This window comes from Leptosomus discolor, chromosome 17 (assembly GCF_034619465.1).
Source record: "Leptosomus discolor isolate bLepDis1 chromosome 17, bLepDis1.hap2, whole genome shotgun sequence".
In the NCBI taxonomy this organism is placed as follows: Eukaryota; Metazoa; Chordata; class Aves; order Leptosomiformes; family Leptosomidae; genus Leptosomus; species Leptosomus discolor.
Window position 1 is genome coordinate 7,395,946 of NC_141407.1, and position 14,874 is coordinate 7,410,819.

Sequence of the window (14,874 nt, forward strand, 5' to 3'; positions counted from 1 at the left end):
CAACAGCCCCCGGGCAGCAGGAGCCCCCAGGCTGCTCGCGGAGCGACTGCAGGTCCCCATGAGCCAGGTCCAGGCACCATCTTGGACCATGGTGGGGCTCCCACTCCGACAGCAGCGCCTCATCCCTGCTCTGGGTGGTGGGTGACAGCTGGTCCTCGTGCCTGGACCACTGGTGCCACCCTAGCTGGAGCATTTTGGATAACCCATCTCCCTGGAGGCCCAATGAACAGGGCGTCCCTGGGGCATGAGGGAATGGGTTGGAGCTGCAGGAAGAGCCAGGCATCGCAGCCGGGAGGGAGGGAAGCGCAGAGCAGCTTTCAGAGGGAGATGAGAGGATCTCAATTAACATTAAAAATGCAAGACGATTCCCAAAGCAAAAAGCTTGCCCTATCCAAGCATGTTTCTTTCCACCATCCCATTCATTACACACCCATGAAGTCTGGGGAGGAGCAGAAATTTGCAGAAACACACACGCTGTGATCAGCAACACCAAGGGACACGGGAGCCGAGCCGCCGGCGTGAGCAAACCCAGCGCGGGGAGCCAAGGAGCAGCCGCCGGCTGTTACTCCCCGTAATAGCCACTCTTGTTGCAAGAAACAAGTTTTAACCCCAGGCTCATGGGTCATGTTTTGGACTAAAAGTAGAAAAGACTCAATTTTAAAAGAAAATATAGTTCAAGTAGCAAGTGTTTGTTGCTTACCTTGGTTAAACAACGTTTTAGGTGCAGCTTTGCCAGCAGGAGGCTGGAGGATGTATGTGTGCATTCCCCACTGGCTTCCCAGCTGTTTCGTCTGCGGCTGTGGCTGCTAGCAAGGGCAAGGGATCAGGGCCCGGGATGAAGTGGGATACATCCCACTGCAGCTCTGGAGACCCGAGAGGATCCAGTCCATCACACTGACAGCTGCATTCATTATCAGGGAGGTAGTGATAGGACCACGGGTAACGGTTTCAAACTGAAAGAGAGGAGATTTGGATTAGATATTAGGAAGAAACTCTTCACTGTGAGGGTGGTGAGGCCCTGGCACAGGTTGCCCAGAGAAGCTGTGGCTGCCCCCTCCCTGGCAGTGCTCAAGGCCAGGCTGGATGGGGCTGGGAACAACCTGGTCTGGTGGGAGGTGTCCCTGCCATGGCAGGGCCAGTGGAACGAGATGACCTTTAAGGTCCCTTTCAAACCAAACCATTCTGTGATTCATCCCCCATTCATCCCTGCTGCTTTTGTTAGCTCCAAGTATTAAAGCCAGGAGGGCTGAAGCCCACCCAGACAAATTCAGGCCAGCTTGTGCAGGCCAGCAGCTGTGTTTAAATCCCATTTCCTGGCATGGAGAATGTCCCCTTGGCTTTGGTGGCCCTAATTACATCCAGCCTCTGCTGCTTTCCCTGCCGCAAAGGCAAAGCTCAGACTGGCTTCCAGCACCCAGCCAGCAAACTGCCCATGATAGGGACTGTGAACATCAGCAGATGAGAGCCATCACTAATTCAGCTACATTATCACAGGCTGCCTCTGGCCAGCCCTGCTTGTAGACTTCAAAAAGTCCTTTATCCCCGTGGGAGGTTTTGTCGAGCCCTAAGGCTAGCACCCCACAGCACTAGGCTGCCTAAGGAAATACCTTTGCCCCTGCAGAGGGGTTTAAGCCCCAAGCAGAGGTGGAGCACAAGGAGCAGCATCCCTAGCCAAGCTGAGCAAGCCTAGAGCCAAAGAGGAGATAACCCACCACCACATCTGGCTACTTCAAGGGGGTGGCTGCTCTTTGGGAGCTGGCTCTCCTGTGTTTCAGGGGGCGTAGTCTGTGCTCTGATGCTGCTTGGGCTTTATCCTCCTTTATCCTGAAGGCAGCACAAAAGGCTGAGTCAGCTGCTGGTGCTGTAAGTGGCCTCTCTGATGCTCTGAAACGAGGGGGTGCCTCTGGGCTGCTTGTCTGCGGGGGGCTGCCTGGGGAGGGGAAGCCTTACCGGCGCTCTCCCTGCATGGAGTGCCTTCCTCTGCTAGATGTGACAGGAGGGGAGGCTTAAAAATAGAGTTTAATCTTTATTCCTTTGAGGGTTTTTCCATTAAAATAAAAAGAATCCAGATCCAAGGCAAAAGCTCCCCTAACTTGGGGGTTAAAAGCAAGGCAGGACCTCCCGTGAGCCCCTCTGCTGCCTGAATGGTGGCTGCCCGCGGAGAGGGGATGGTGTGTGACAGCTCCAGGCTCAGGTTTGGGAAAGCCACAGAAGATGTTTTCTTTTTTTAGCCTCCTGCTCTCTGTGGAGACATTAGGATTTGTATGGCTCTGAGTAACTGCACTAGGAAAATCCTCCCACTGCTGTGCAGGCAGATCTAGCAGAGCTCGAGTTCTGCAGAGCAGGGAAGAACCGGGTGCAGGAAGGTGCCCAGCACCAGAGGAGTGGGTGATCACAGCCCACGTTTGCGTTAGCAAGACACTTCTGTGCAGTGATGGGTTGCCAGGTCTGACTTACTAGTTCTAAGGCAAGGAGGAAATTCATGTTCTTTTGCTAATCCCTAATCAGTTTTCCTGAGAGTGACTGTGTTTCCATTTGGTGCAGTGGGTAAATCAATTAAACACTTTATAATTTTTTTTCTACAAAAGCTGTTCTCCACACTCACAAAATGATTGATGAAAGAGTGACTCTTTTGCCTCCAGGGAATGGTGATTAAGGAGTGACCTTATTAAGCTATTTCATGCAGCTGAGAATTAGATAACTCTGCTCAAAGAGTCAAACTTCAACACGTTTGTTTAAAACTTCTTTTCCTTTGCCAACTTTCAGATCTGTGACTACCCTAAGCATGGTCTGTGCACGCGGCCGGTTACTGGAAAATGGGGAGATTTTAAAGGGCTTGATCTGTAAGAAGGAAAGACACCTTCCCATTTCTGGGACATCTCCTGCTTGTAGGCTCCTACAGCGCTGCTGACCTCCACGGAGTTCAGGGAGTCAGAAATCAGAGCTGACTGCTTGAGTACGTACCAGTTAACTCAGCGTTACTTGTCATTCCTGTAATTGCTGAACTGTGTATGGAGACCAGTAAAGACAAACAGTGCTGTAATTAAATTTTTTTTTTTTTTTTTTTTTTTACAAAATGATGCTAAAACACTTTTTCCTGGTAGTAAGAATGCCCCAAGTCTGCATGCACTCATGGCTTCACTTTAGCCTTTACCTGAACCATAGCTATTAACGTAGTTGTAGGAAACACACAAACCCAAGGCTTTCGTTCTAACTGAGATAGTGAAATGAACAGCCTTGAGGCTGTGGAATTAAGTTAACCAAATCTGCCTAGACAGGTCACACATTTTCAGGAAATGAAAAACAGGTCAGGCGTGCAGGGAAGCACAGATCCATGTTCACGGCCAGACATCGAACCTGGTGAGAGCAGCAGAGGGGGAAAACTGCCTCGTGCCTTTGTTTCAAGATCACCCCCTCTAGGATCAACGAGTGACAGGCCAGAGCTTGTGACCCTCTTGGGGCTGAGGAAGGGCTGCCCCACAGCTCAGCCACCCGTTGGTTGTGCACAGGCAGCTCTGCCAGAGGCTGTTCTGCTGCTGTGACCACTCTGGATGGGATTCAGGGACTTTGGGCTCCTTCCGCTGTATTGATTTTAACAGTGACAGCCTAGAGAGGAGCAGAACAGACTGTGTCTTCATAGATGGAATTGAATTGTTTCAAAGGTTTTAAACAAGTTGGCTGTCTTCCTGGACTCTTAAATTAAAGGACAATTAAGTCACTTTCAGTCTGGAAAGAGCTGATGGGTGTTTCCTGGTTTGACTCTTTAAAATTTTGCCAGAGTGATTAATGCAGTGAAAAATTGTCATCGCTCAAGTCAGGGCTGTCAGCCAACACTCAAAGCACTTACCTAAAGCACACGCTCAAGCTCTTTTGGCCTGTGGACAGGAGGAAACAGGACAAAATGAGGGTGTAGGAAAGAGTAGCTGGGCGTAAAGGACACTGGCACAGCAACACCTGTACTTTAGTACCAATAATTGTTACGGGAGGAGAAGAAAAACTGCTGATGCCATGGGCTTCATGGAAAGTTGACTTTTTCCCCCATGGGGGAGAAAAACCTGGCTAAACATCAGCCCCAGCTCATGGCTACTGGTTTTGTTAGTCACGTGCAGTTAGTATTTGTGCAGCAGGTGCCCTGCTCCCAGCCTGGAGGCAGTACCTGGGAACATTCCCCTGGTACAGCTGCAGTGCTGCTGCGGCACGGGGGGTACAACCCTCTCTTCGTGCTGGGGCTCCCCAATGTCCTTGTAATGCTGCTGAGAGCATGCAAGAGCTCCAGGCTTTCCCAGTTGCTAGGAATGCCCACAGTCTCCCTCCCTTTGTTGTCCACGCTCCTTCCTAGCATTTAAAAGCTCAGATCTATTTTGTTTCTTCCGGGGTGGCTAACCGAAGCTGACTCCTGAATGAATGCTGTCTCTGCTTCAGTTAGTCATCCCTTCAGGACAGATTTAGTAACCGCCGAGGGAAACCACGTAGAAGCCAACAGTTCACCGTTGGAAGGCAGCACCCACTCACTGTCAACCTCATCTTCTTCTGAGCTAGAAAGCTGAAAGTGCAGCAAGTCAGCCAGAAGGAGGGGAGCGAGCCTCCAGCCTCACCTGTTGCGTAGGAAGGCGGATAAATCGATACGTACCTAGTCCCACACCTGACCGCGGGCTCCGGAAAGTCGCTGCAGCGTGAAACACCAAAGCGGAGAGAGCGAGTACCCACAGCAGGGCTCACCATCCCCACCTGCCGGGGCACCCCTGGGGGCAAACACACCTCCGGGGTGACAGCGGCCCCAGGCTGCCCACGCTCCGGGCTGCGGGGAAACCGGCCGCACCTCCACCGCGCGTCCTTCCGAACCACCGCGGAGCCGGCAGCCCGCGGAGCTGCCCCTGAACCGAGGCACAGCTCTCCTCGGGGCGCAGAATCGGTCACGTTTTGAGGCTAAAGAACTGCCTGTTCAAAGCTGTGTCGGACATGTTTACTGCTCATGGGCCTTACCGCTCCTCCACATTTCTGCGTAATGTTGGCTGACCAGAGGCACGTCACGTTAAAACTTGTCCTGATAAGCAATAACACACCAGAGTATTTTAACACATAAATAAGAGTCACGACACTGATGGTTTCAGGTAAGGACAGTTTATTTGCCCCTTTGAACAAATAAGGCAAGATATTTGAGACAGATCAAACAAAATCTCCCGTATCAAACTCAGAGGAATGCAATAAAAGTTACTATTTCATACATATACAAATTAATGACCCGACACTATTATATACAAACAGCCAGATCTTAGAAAATAGCATTTCAAGGCAGCACTTTATGCCTGTGTTGCTAAGTTCTTTGTTACGAAAAAGTTAAAGCTACAAACTTCACATTTTTAAGTCTCACGTGACTGACATCATCAGTATCTCCAGGTTTTAGAAGCAATGATAACAGTTTGTCCAGAACACTTTCAGCAATGCAGACGGACCCAAGGAGCACACGAATGCAGCTTCACAATTAAGCAAGCTTTTTGCTTAAAAACTTTGTCAGAACAGCTTTCCCTTGTGGTACGAGCCTTGGCCTTAGCCTGGAGGACCCTGAGAAGTGAGCAGGTACTATGCTCCCAGACACTCTACAAAGGGATCAAAAAGGGTATTATTTTCTCTAACAGATTGAAAATCAGTGAAGGAGAAAATAATTCCTCTGCATTAGAGCTCCAAGCGCAAGAAACCTCATCAAGTCTCAGCCACTGCAAGCATTTAAGAAAGGTTCAAAGACAGCTAAGCCATTGGACCAGTTTTACTTATTTTGGTTCATTTGCTGTATTTTAAGACAATCACATCAGCGAAGCAGAGTATTTCAAGAGTGCTTACATTCAGTTACAGCAGTCACAGGTTGCATATTCTGTAAATAGACACCACCTTGTGGTGTTCTACCTAAAACTTGGGTTTTCTAATGCCCTCCCATCACTAGAAAGTTACCTACACAGTGCAGAGGTAAAACTACTCCCAGTAGAATCTGCTTGATCCATTCCACATGCAGTGCACAGTTCACCATGCCCCATATCCCTATGTCTACCACACCAGAGGTGCTGGGCCAGATCCATCCAAGTGTCTAATACAAGATCCAACACTTGACCAGAGAACTCCCTCCTAAGCTGTGGGGGTTTCTTTGATGCAAAGGACGGTCACAAATATCGCTCATAACACACCCGTGTTTAGGGCAAAACGTATTGCACAGGTTTCAGACGAGCACTGCATGGGCCCTGACGCTCACACAGCACTTCGCTAGACCTCATCAGAGAGTCCAGACTAAGGGATTTTAGTCCGTTAAGAACAACAAAGCTTTTAATTGGTTTTCCTAATTCAAAACTTTCCCAATACTTGAGGCTATCAAATAGCTGGTTACCCCAGGATGTAAACTTCCTTCAGCACCCTCGAGACACTGCTCGCTGCCTCCCTCCTCCCTCAGGGACAGCTGGCTTGCTGACCTCCGAACTAGCTGGGTTCGCACTGCGTATCCAACTGAGACAAACCGATGCAACAGATCTGCAGAGGGGGTACAAATGGCTTGGTTCCTTTCACAGCAATGGAGTATACCTGTTAACAGTAGCCAAGAGCCTGCTCCAAGGAGGGGGGGGGGGGGAAAGCGCCTGCGGAGGCGTGAAATGAACACTGCACCTCTCTAGCAGCATTTGATTCAGGAGACACTGCTATTTAGTTTATCTAGGTGATGTACCAAGGCCTGTTTCAGAAGAATGACATGGAAACTGTTCCCTCTATCAGAGCAAAATAAAAATAAATCAGTAGAAATACTTGCTGTGTCCCGATATTTCATCATACGCTAGATACATCTAAAACTACTCGCTTCTGCTGTTACAGCCCACAGGGAAGAGGCATCATTTGGTCTCTGCCCTGCAACTAGGCTCTCTGCTTCTTCTGGTTTACTCTCCATCTACTGGAGTGAGTTAATTGCACCATCCTCACAGCGATTGTACACGCTGGGGTGTTTTCTGTTGATTGAGCTATACCAGGCAGGAAGGACAGGGAAGTTTTAAAGAAAGAACACAAGAGTGTCCAGAGGAACTGGGAGAGAAGAGATTGAATCTCTTCCAGTAGGACAGCAGTAACTGTCTTCTCATCCAGATCAACTCTGCCTTCACTCCACCACCACAAATGCACATCTTTGTTCATTCAACGAAGTCTGTACTTTCAGTTCAACTTTTCTGACGTGCTAAACCTTGCAGAAATGTGAAGGATTGTGTCATCAAGTTTTTATTCAAGCATCTACAGATGTAACTCTGAAATGAAACCTATAAAATATTTTACAAACTGTGAAGATTTTTAAGTCCTCTCAGACACAGCAGAAGTACCCAATTCCTGAGAGAGGTTCACACACCTTCCACCCATTCGAACACTGTTTCCTTTTCCCAGGACTCCACTGTCAGCAGGGTCTCCCTGAAGGACATTTCCAAACAGACGCGAAGGGGAATCAGATCACTGACTGGCTTTTGGTTTTACATTGGTGTGGATTTTAAATTACAGAATGTCATTTCTGATGGAGGCACAACATGCTTAGTCTAATTGTATTAACTCATAAAGTACACAAAAGGAGGACAAAACTGAGGTCTTGAAGAAACCACGCTTGCTTAAAGCACACAGTGTAAGGCATGGGGCTTATTACAGGCTTTTTTTTTAAAAAAATGAGATTTAAGTTTCTTTCAAAAGGCTGGAACAGTTTGTACGTGTTCTCACCTGCTCTCTTCAGTGACCTAAAACTTATCAGTACCTTAACAGTAGAAAGATACAGTCAACAGCTTGAAATTGAGTCTGTGCATTCACAAAGAAAAACAAAACCAAAACCCACAAAAGATGCAGCCCTTAAATACCACAATCCGTATTAACTTAAACCAAAATGGACTACTGAAAGTTCCGTTGAAAAGAGAGTGAGCCAACTTTCATTAGCCTATTTCTACCTGTTCCTCTGATTTAAAAACAATCCCCCTAAAAACAGTAACAAAACTCCTTCGGAATAACGTTAAAACATACCACCAGGATCTTCCACTTAATGGCATTCCTGAGTTCACAAAGGTGCTATGGAAAAATAAATGAGCAGAAGTATTGCCCTCTATTTTGCTAGCATATTTCAATAGAAATCAATCTGTTTAGTAGTCATAAAAGCAAGGAGCTGATTGTTTGAGGATGGAAGAGTATTCTACCAGTGGCTCAGAAGTTCTTCTGCCGCCGCTTCTTGGCTTCGATGGCATCGAGGATCGGCTGCCGCTTTGACTGGTACTTCTGGCGGATTTCTTCAATCTCCTGCTCCATCATGGGGTCCAGGGCTGAGAGCCTCCTCTGAAGTTCATCAACACTCCAAGTCTTTAGCTAGCAGGGAGACAAAACAACAGACATGGGCATCAGGACAGCCACCATCCACACACCTACAGGGATTCTGCTGCCCGCCTGCAGGTCACAACGCATCTTCCAGTAGGAGAAGGTGGGAGTTCTGCTCCAGACTGCTGCTCTCAATGAGACTGGCATGAGCCTCCGGTTACTGGGCTGCTTCCGCTCCTTTTACAGACACATCACATGCTCCATTCAGTGACAGCATGAGGGCACAGAACCACCAGGGAAACGTTTCCCCCATTGAGTTGTTTTTCTAATGCTCCATTTCGCAGGCTTAGAACAGAAATACTGTACTGAGATGGAACACAAGCAAAGTTCTCTCCCCCTCCCCTTTCCTCACAACTAAACTTCCTTCTGCTAAGTGACAAAAGGAGACAGAACAGGAAGAAAAAAAAAAATCATTGACAAAAGTTGCATTTGGGAAAAAAAAAAAAGATGCACAATCAGGCTGAACCTCAGTCATGGTGAGGAATTCAGCCTCCTCTAAGCTAGAAATCCCAGAACACACACACCAGGTCACTTTGGGTCGCCCTCATACCAATACAATATGCAAGTACAATTTGTATTTTACTGTACACGTGAAGATGTCAGGCTAGTCTGGACAAGCTTCCCTTCATTGAATTCTCTGCCTGCCCTTTGTCTAATTGGCTCTCTTGTGCATGCTGATTTGCTGAGAACTGCTGCAGAAAAGTTCTATTCTGTGACTAGAGATGCCCAATGTGGCCTGGGACAGTCTAGACTGTCCACAGCTCTACTCTTTATGTAACAATATAATACTATAACCTGCGGAACAGACAGGATTTTAGGATATGGTTAAAAAAAATATGGACACTGGATGTGCTTCAGATGTTCACCTAAGCACCAGTCCTTCTCCCATTCAAGCGACCCCCAGAAACACACAGGAGATGCTGCAGCAGGATGGGAATAAGTATTTGCACCACCTGCTTTCAGTGACCACCTGCCGTGCATACTCTGAACATGTAAAATAATTTGGGTTTTTTTTGTGAACAAAGAAGTGTCAATTTTTAGACTTTCAACAAATGTCTGACTTATCTTCACTTCAGTTAAATGCAAATGATGCTGCTGTCCTTGTTTAGCTGTTGACCAGTCAGCTACCATGGTTATTCTTCAAGCCATTTCTGAACCAAAACACACACTGAAATGTTTGCTGCTTATTATAAGGCAACAACTGAATTACTGGCTATTTAATCACAGCTTGCATCAGTCCTTAAAACAGATGTAAATACTAAAATACGGAAATCCTGATCCTTCTTCCTGAGGTGGAAGATACCAGTCCCCAAACCACAAAGTCATCTGCTGGCTGATTTCTCACAAGGACTTTTGAAAATCTTCAGTGTATTCTGCTAAATAAGGTGTTTCCTAGTTGCAGTTACAGGATCACAAATCCACTTTAATAATCTAGGCACATGCAAAACAAAACCTTTCTTGCAAGGGTATGTAGCCTTTCAGCCTCTCCAATCAGGCATCCGTTCATTAGAAAGACAAAGCACTTCTTCCGCAAAGATATACATTATTTATAAACATTAATGCAACTTTACCAGAGAGCAGTTTAAGTTGATGCATGGCACCAGTTGCCTTTTCACACTAATTTATAAATGGAGCAGGTAATTATTCAATATTCCCCTTCCTCACAGTCCAGGGAATTGAACAGTCAAATAAAAATGCGAAAAAGAAGAAAACATTAATTCAAGGACTGAACACATATACTAAGCAGCTATATCGGAGCAAACGGCCGTCAGCTCTCCCAGAGCACCTAGTGCTAGACTACTAAAACAGAGTTTTGGAACAGACCTAAAATACCTCACTCATGGCTTAAGCCAACTATTAGATGTCAGAGGTTGTCCTAGGGCTGCAATCTTCCACGGATGCCCTTTGAGCCTTCTCCACCATCCTCCCAACGGTGGAGCACGGCTTACAGCCAGAAACAACTTGCCAGAGTTGGTGGACCAGAGGGCAGAGCAGATTTACCACGATGGTCTCTCCAGACCCCGAGAACATGGCAGTAGAAAGAAAAAGCTGCCCTGCTAATACCCCTGAACACGATCTAGCATCATGGGGCATCCTCCATGGACACAGACACACAAAGTCTTTCTGCTAACTGTAAGCAACTGCTTGCCCAGAGACACGACGGCTTTGACAATCCCAGGGACTGTGTGTTTGTCAGGCGAGACGGCTCACAGGATGGAAGACGGAAGAGTACAGCTGGAGCAGGCAAGAGCCTACAGATATATAGTAACATGAACAAACTGGGAAGTGGATTACCTGCACAGACGTGTGGTGCAGAACAAAGCAGCCACTTAAGGAGACTGATCACGGGTTAAGCAGAATGGGGACGGTGGGAGAAGGAAGCGAGGCAAGTCGATGCAGCACAAAAACTGAAGAGCACCGAAGCGCAACCTGTGCGCAATGCTGTGTGCTGATGAGGGCGAAGCAATTACAGAGTTTTCATCTGGAATGCAGAGTTTTCATCTCTCCTTTTAGTTCAGCGTAGCTGTGAATGCCACGCTACTCCTAAACAAGGCAGAGAAGCCAAAGGGCAACACTAGTAAAAGGTCCAGAACGTGACTGTGCACCACAGCTGAGCCGACAACCGACAAGAGACTGACAGACGTGCAATTACTAATGAGAGCCGAGCGCCCACGCCGTTGCAGAGGATGCCTAGCCCTCTGCTCCCACTGTGCTTCACACCCACCACCACATGAGCCCAGGGACCTGGGCTGGGCTATTACTCAGCTCGTCCTTCCACTTGCACACACATCTTTACCAGAAAAAAAAAAGAAATTAAAAACAAAGAGAACTGCTTAAAAACGACGGCCTCCATTTCACTTCGCTGCATGGCATTTCACTGTTAGCCAATGCCACAGACAGACTTTGTCCCAGAAATTAAGTTTTAAACTCTAGCATATCCACCTCTGCAGACTCCTGGGATACTGACTGACATTATTTTCTTAGATAAATGCCAGAAGCAAAATAAGAAGGACAATGACAAAGCATCTCATGACAGACGGTTACTCAGGGTAAAGTCTCAGCACTGAACAGCTACAATTAGAGCTGATTTTAGCCACGGGCTCAGTCCCATCCCTCTCCTCACTTCTCCTCAGCAGTTCTGCTGTAAGAAGTCTAAGCGTCTTTGTAAAAGCTGTCTATTTTTGTCCACAGTAATCAAATAGCTAAGACAAACCTTCAAAGGAAGGACTCTCATTTCAAATGTAAAGACTGATATAAAATACTTGTTCTAAGGTTGGTCAAACACATCTATCAACAGGGCGCGGCGGCAGCCCAGCACAACCGTTCAAGCAAGGTTATATGTGCAGAAAGCTAATTTTCCACCATTTGATTAACAGCCGTAATTTTACTCAAGGTTTTGAGAATGATCTTAACTCTAAAAACGCCCAACTGAAGATAAACGTCAGAGGTGCCAGTGTTCACCTGAAAGCCTCTCGCCCACGGCCACGCGTGCTCTGTGTTGTTCTTCAGGCTGCAGACACCACTGACAGCAACGTCTTGTTTTAATATGCCGGTGATTTCTACTATAGAATTCAGGACATACATAATTACGTCCTTCAGAGGGACAGAACCTACGGCCTTTCCATGCATATGCAGTAATGATGGACAAATCAGGAACAGCTCATTTGATATATACCATTTCTTCCTCAGGGAGAAGATTTGTAAGCTGTTCGTGACATCCCTTTGCCAGCATTTCAGACAGACTTGTGGATAACTACTCCACTGAACAGTGTTACCTCAGCAAACTGCTCTCGAGTTGCTGTCCTTTCAAATCAGCATTTTAAAAATGGGGGGGTGGGGGGATATGATATCACTTGCATTTGTTAGTCAGGTGAAGTATCGCTGCAACATGATATTCTACTGAATGTAAATGAATCTAAGCAGCAAAAGCAGAATAAATAAAGGCTCTCTGCAGACATCTTGGACATCTCCACTGGTTCGATACTCAAGGGCACCATGGTCTGAAATTTATACCTATGCAGTTCTGTCCTGAGCAAGAGGCAGTCTAAAAACTTGCCACAGTATTTTTAAATAGACCATGCCAGATTTATGTTTCACAAAAGATCTGCTGTAAAATACAAAGCCTAGAGAATTAGCTCAGCCCCCTCCCTGTCCCCAGGAAAACCAAAGAAAAAACCCAACAGGGAAAACTTTTTGAACTGGAGGTTGCTGCAAATGATTTATCACAGTTCTCTTGGTACCCATAGTCCTTACACTGAAGAGCACCCATGCCTGGTTTTCCTACAGCAGGGTCTGCAGTTTGACCAGTTGGGGACCGAGCACAGGTCCTCTGGTGCCTCAATGGCCCTTCAGCAGCACAAGGTCACCACTAACTGTGACCAGTCTGCGCTACTGACACAGAAAGGATGTCATCCAACAATCCCCGAGTCACTTCAGCTATCATTCTTATTTGTTCCTCTACCAAAAAATCCTGCCAGCAAAATCCTCTTGCTGCATGAATTATAAGCATCAAACAGAAAGGAGCTGTTTCCCAGCAGCTTTCACACATTTCTCTCTCAACAAGGACTTTCGGCAGAGCACTAACTCACTGGCTGCACAGGAATCAAAAACTATTATCTTGGGGCAAGCCCAAAACCATGTTCCTTTTGCAACTTTCCTTTTACTTGCTGACACTGAATCTGACTCCCAGATTTAGCACAAAGCCTTTTCTTTGCATCTTTGCAGCGTTTCATGCTAGCTGGGCTTTGTTTTTAAATACTGTCTTAGAAGTCCTGAAGCTTGTGCCAAACAGGAACCCTCCATCTCCAGGGAGGGGATGCGGTTGTTCTATCACCATCTTCTAAATGCATAGATGTACCCTGACTTCTGGAACAAAACTGGAATATATATGGCATTGCTGAGATGGGGTTATTTTCGGTGAAAGTGTCTGAACAGTTTTGCAGGAGGAGGATATTTTCAAGTCTTGATACTACAGCAAATCTCACAAATAGAATTAGGAAATTGTTCTCTCCTTCCTTAGCCCGCCAGTCATGCCCCTCTACCATAATTTCTGCAAGTTTGAACACTCGTCTTCCACATGTCCACACAGAGTATTTTCTGAATATCCTCCCACCTTTACCACCAATAGCCTGTAGCTTTTTCTAAAGGAAACACCTAGCTGCAGCAATCGGTCTGCCTTTCACCCAAATATTCCAGGTGGCATTTACTGCTCAACATAACTTGATGTCAAACTTCTAAGTTTTAAATAGCCTTTAGAAAAACTGGCTTTAGCAATTATCACTTCATAAGGGGCAGTGGGAGTTTGAAGACTAAAATACAGAAGTAATAAAATTGCAGCTTCCCACGCTACGCAGGGAAATAAATTCTTAGTGGTAAAGATATGAGCTAGATAGGAACTAAAGAAAAAACAAATTAATTGCCTATTTAGCATAGCTTTTATTGTTATATCTTCCTTTTCTGCCTGGTTTTACGCTGAAATCAAACAGTTCTTGACAGTACACCCAGTGATCAAAGCCCCCCAAAGAAACTCAAGACATCTTGAATCATATTAGTAGGGAGCACAGCTCTTCATTCACTTGTGTGTATTTAGACAGGCAAAATCTAGACAGGGCTTGAGAAGAGTTTTTATCCAAACATTAAATGCCAAATAGGAATTTGCTGCTGGAGATAATGAAAACATTACCACTGTAATATAGTAGCAACAGGCTACTTTGGAAAAACCAAACCAAATCAAAACAACCAACTGGTTCTGCAACTGTATGGAAGCACATCAGAGCCCCTCACAGAAGGCTATTAATTATCACACATCAGAAGTGGCTACATACCAGAGATAAGTAGAAAAGAATTCCTACAAATAGTCTATTAAGTGTTCAGATGTCCTTCGGGAAGAGACTAATTAAACTCTTGCTTCACTTGACCTTGGCTATCAGCAACGTCATCAAGATGCTTCCCTGCCGATACAACCAAGGGCACACTTGCTCTTCCTCCCCAGGATCCTGAAGATCAGTTTGGTGCATATTTGCCTCAACTTCTGAACCTTCTATCACCTCCTCAAGCACGGCTTTATTTTTGGGAGGCAATCACCCATTGTATACCACTTGCTGTGACTATTTGCAGCAACCACCTCGAAGCGTAATTCAGCCTGCAGCATGCGAGAGTGCACGGGTGCTACAGAAGACCACGAGCTAGGAAGAGGTGTCAAATCTCCAGGATTTATGAATGTGAGCTCTGACAAGTCTAAGAACTGAGATTATTCTGGAATTAGCCTTCTCTTCACTTGAAAGACTGGTTAAACACGGTATAAATTAAACGCTCGTATCGAATACACTCTGAGGGAACAGATTACTGAATAGTACTACGCACTTTTTTTTTAAACCAGAAAAAACCCATTCAATTTCTCTGGCCAAAATTAAATGCAGAGGGTGATTTCTCATGCTAAGCAGTGCTCCAGACTTTAGGTCTTGAAAACAGCGATATAAATTGGTGTTGGAATAGCATGCCATTTTTTTCCTTAGC

General features: G+C 46.2%; 1 protein-coding gene across 2 annotated transcripts in view; it reads right to left on the minus strand.

The window, feature by feature from the left end:
* Positions 1-5,111: 5,111 nt before the first annotated feature.
* STK4 (serine/threonine kinase 4) overlaps positions 5,112-14,874 on the minus strand; it is a 47,874-nt gene continuing 38,111 nt past the window's right edge. For both annotated transcript variants that reach the window (XM_086474642.1, XM_086474641.1), the window contains one exon: positions 5,112-8,349. In XM_086474642.1, coding sequence (XP_086330768.1) covers positions 8,191-8,349 — 159 coding nt within the window. In that variant the 3' untranslated portion in view covers positions 5,112-8,190. The remainder of the gene's footprint in view (positions 8,350-14,874) is intronic.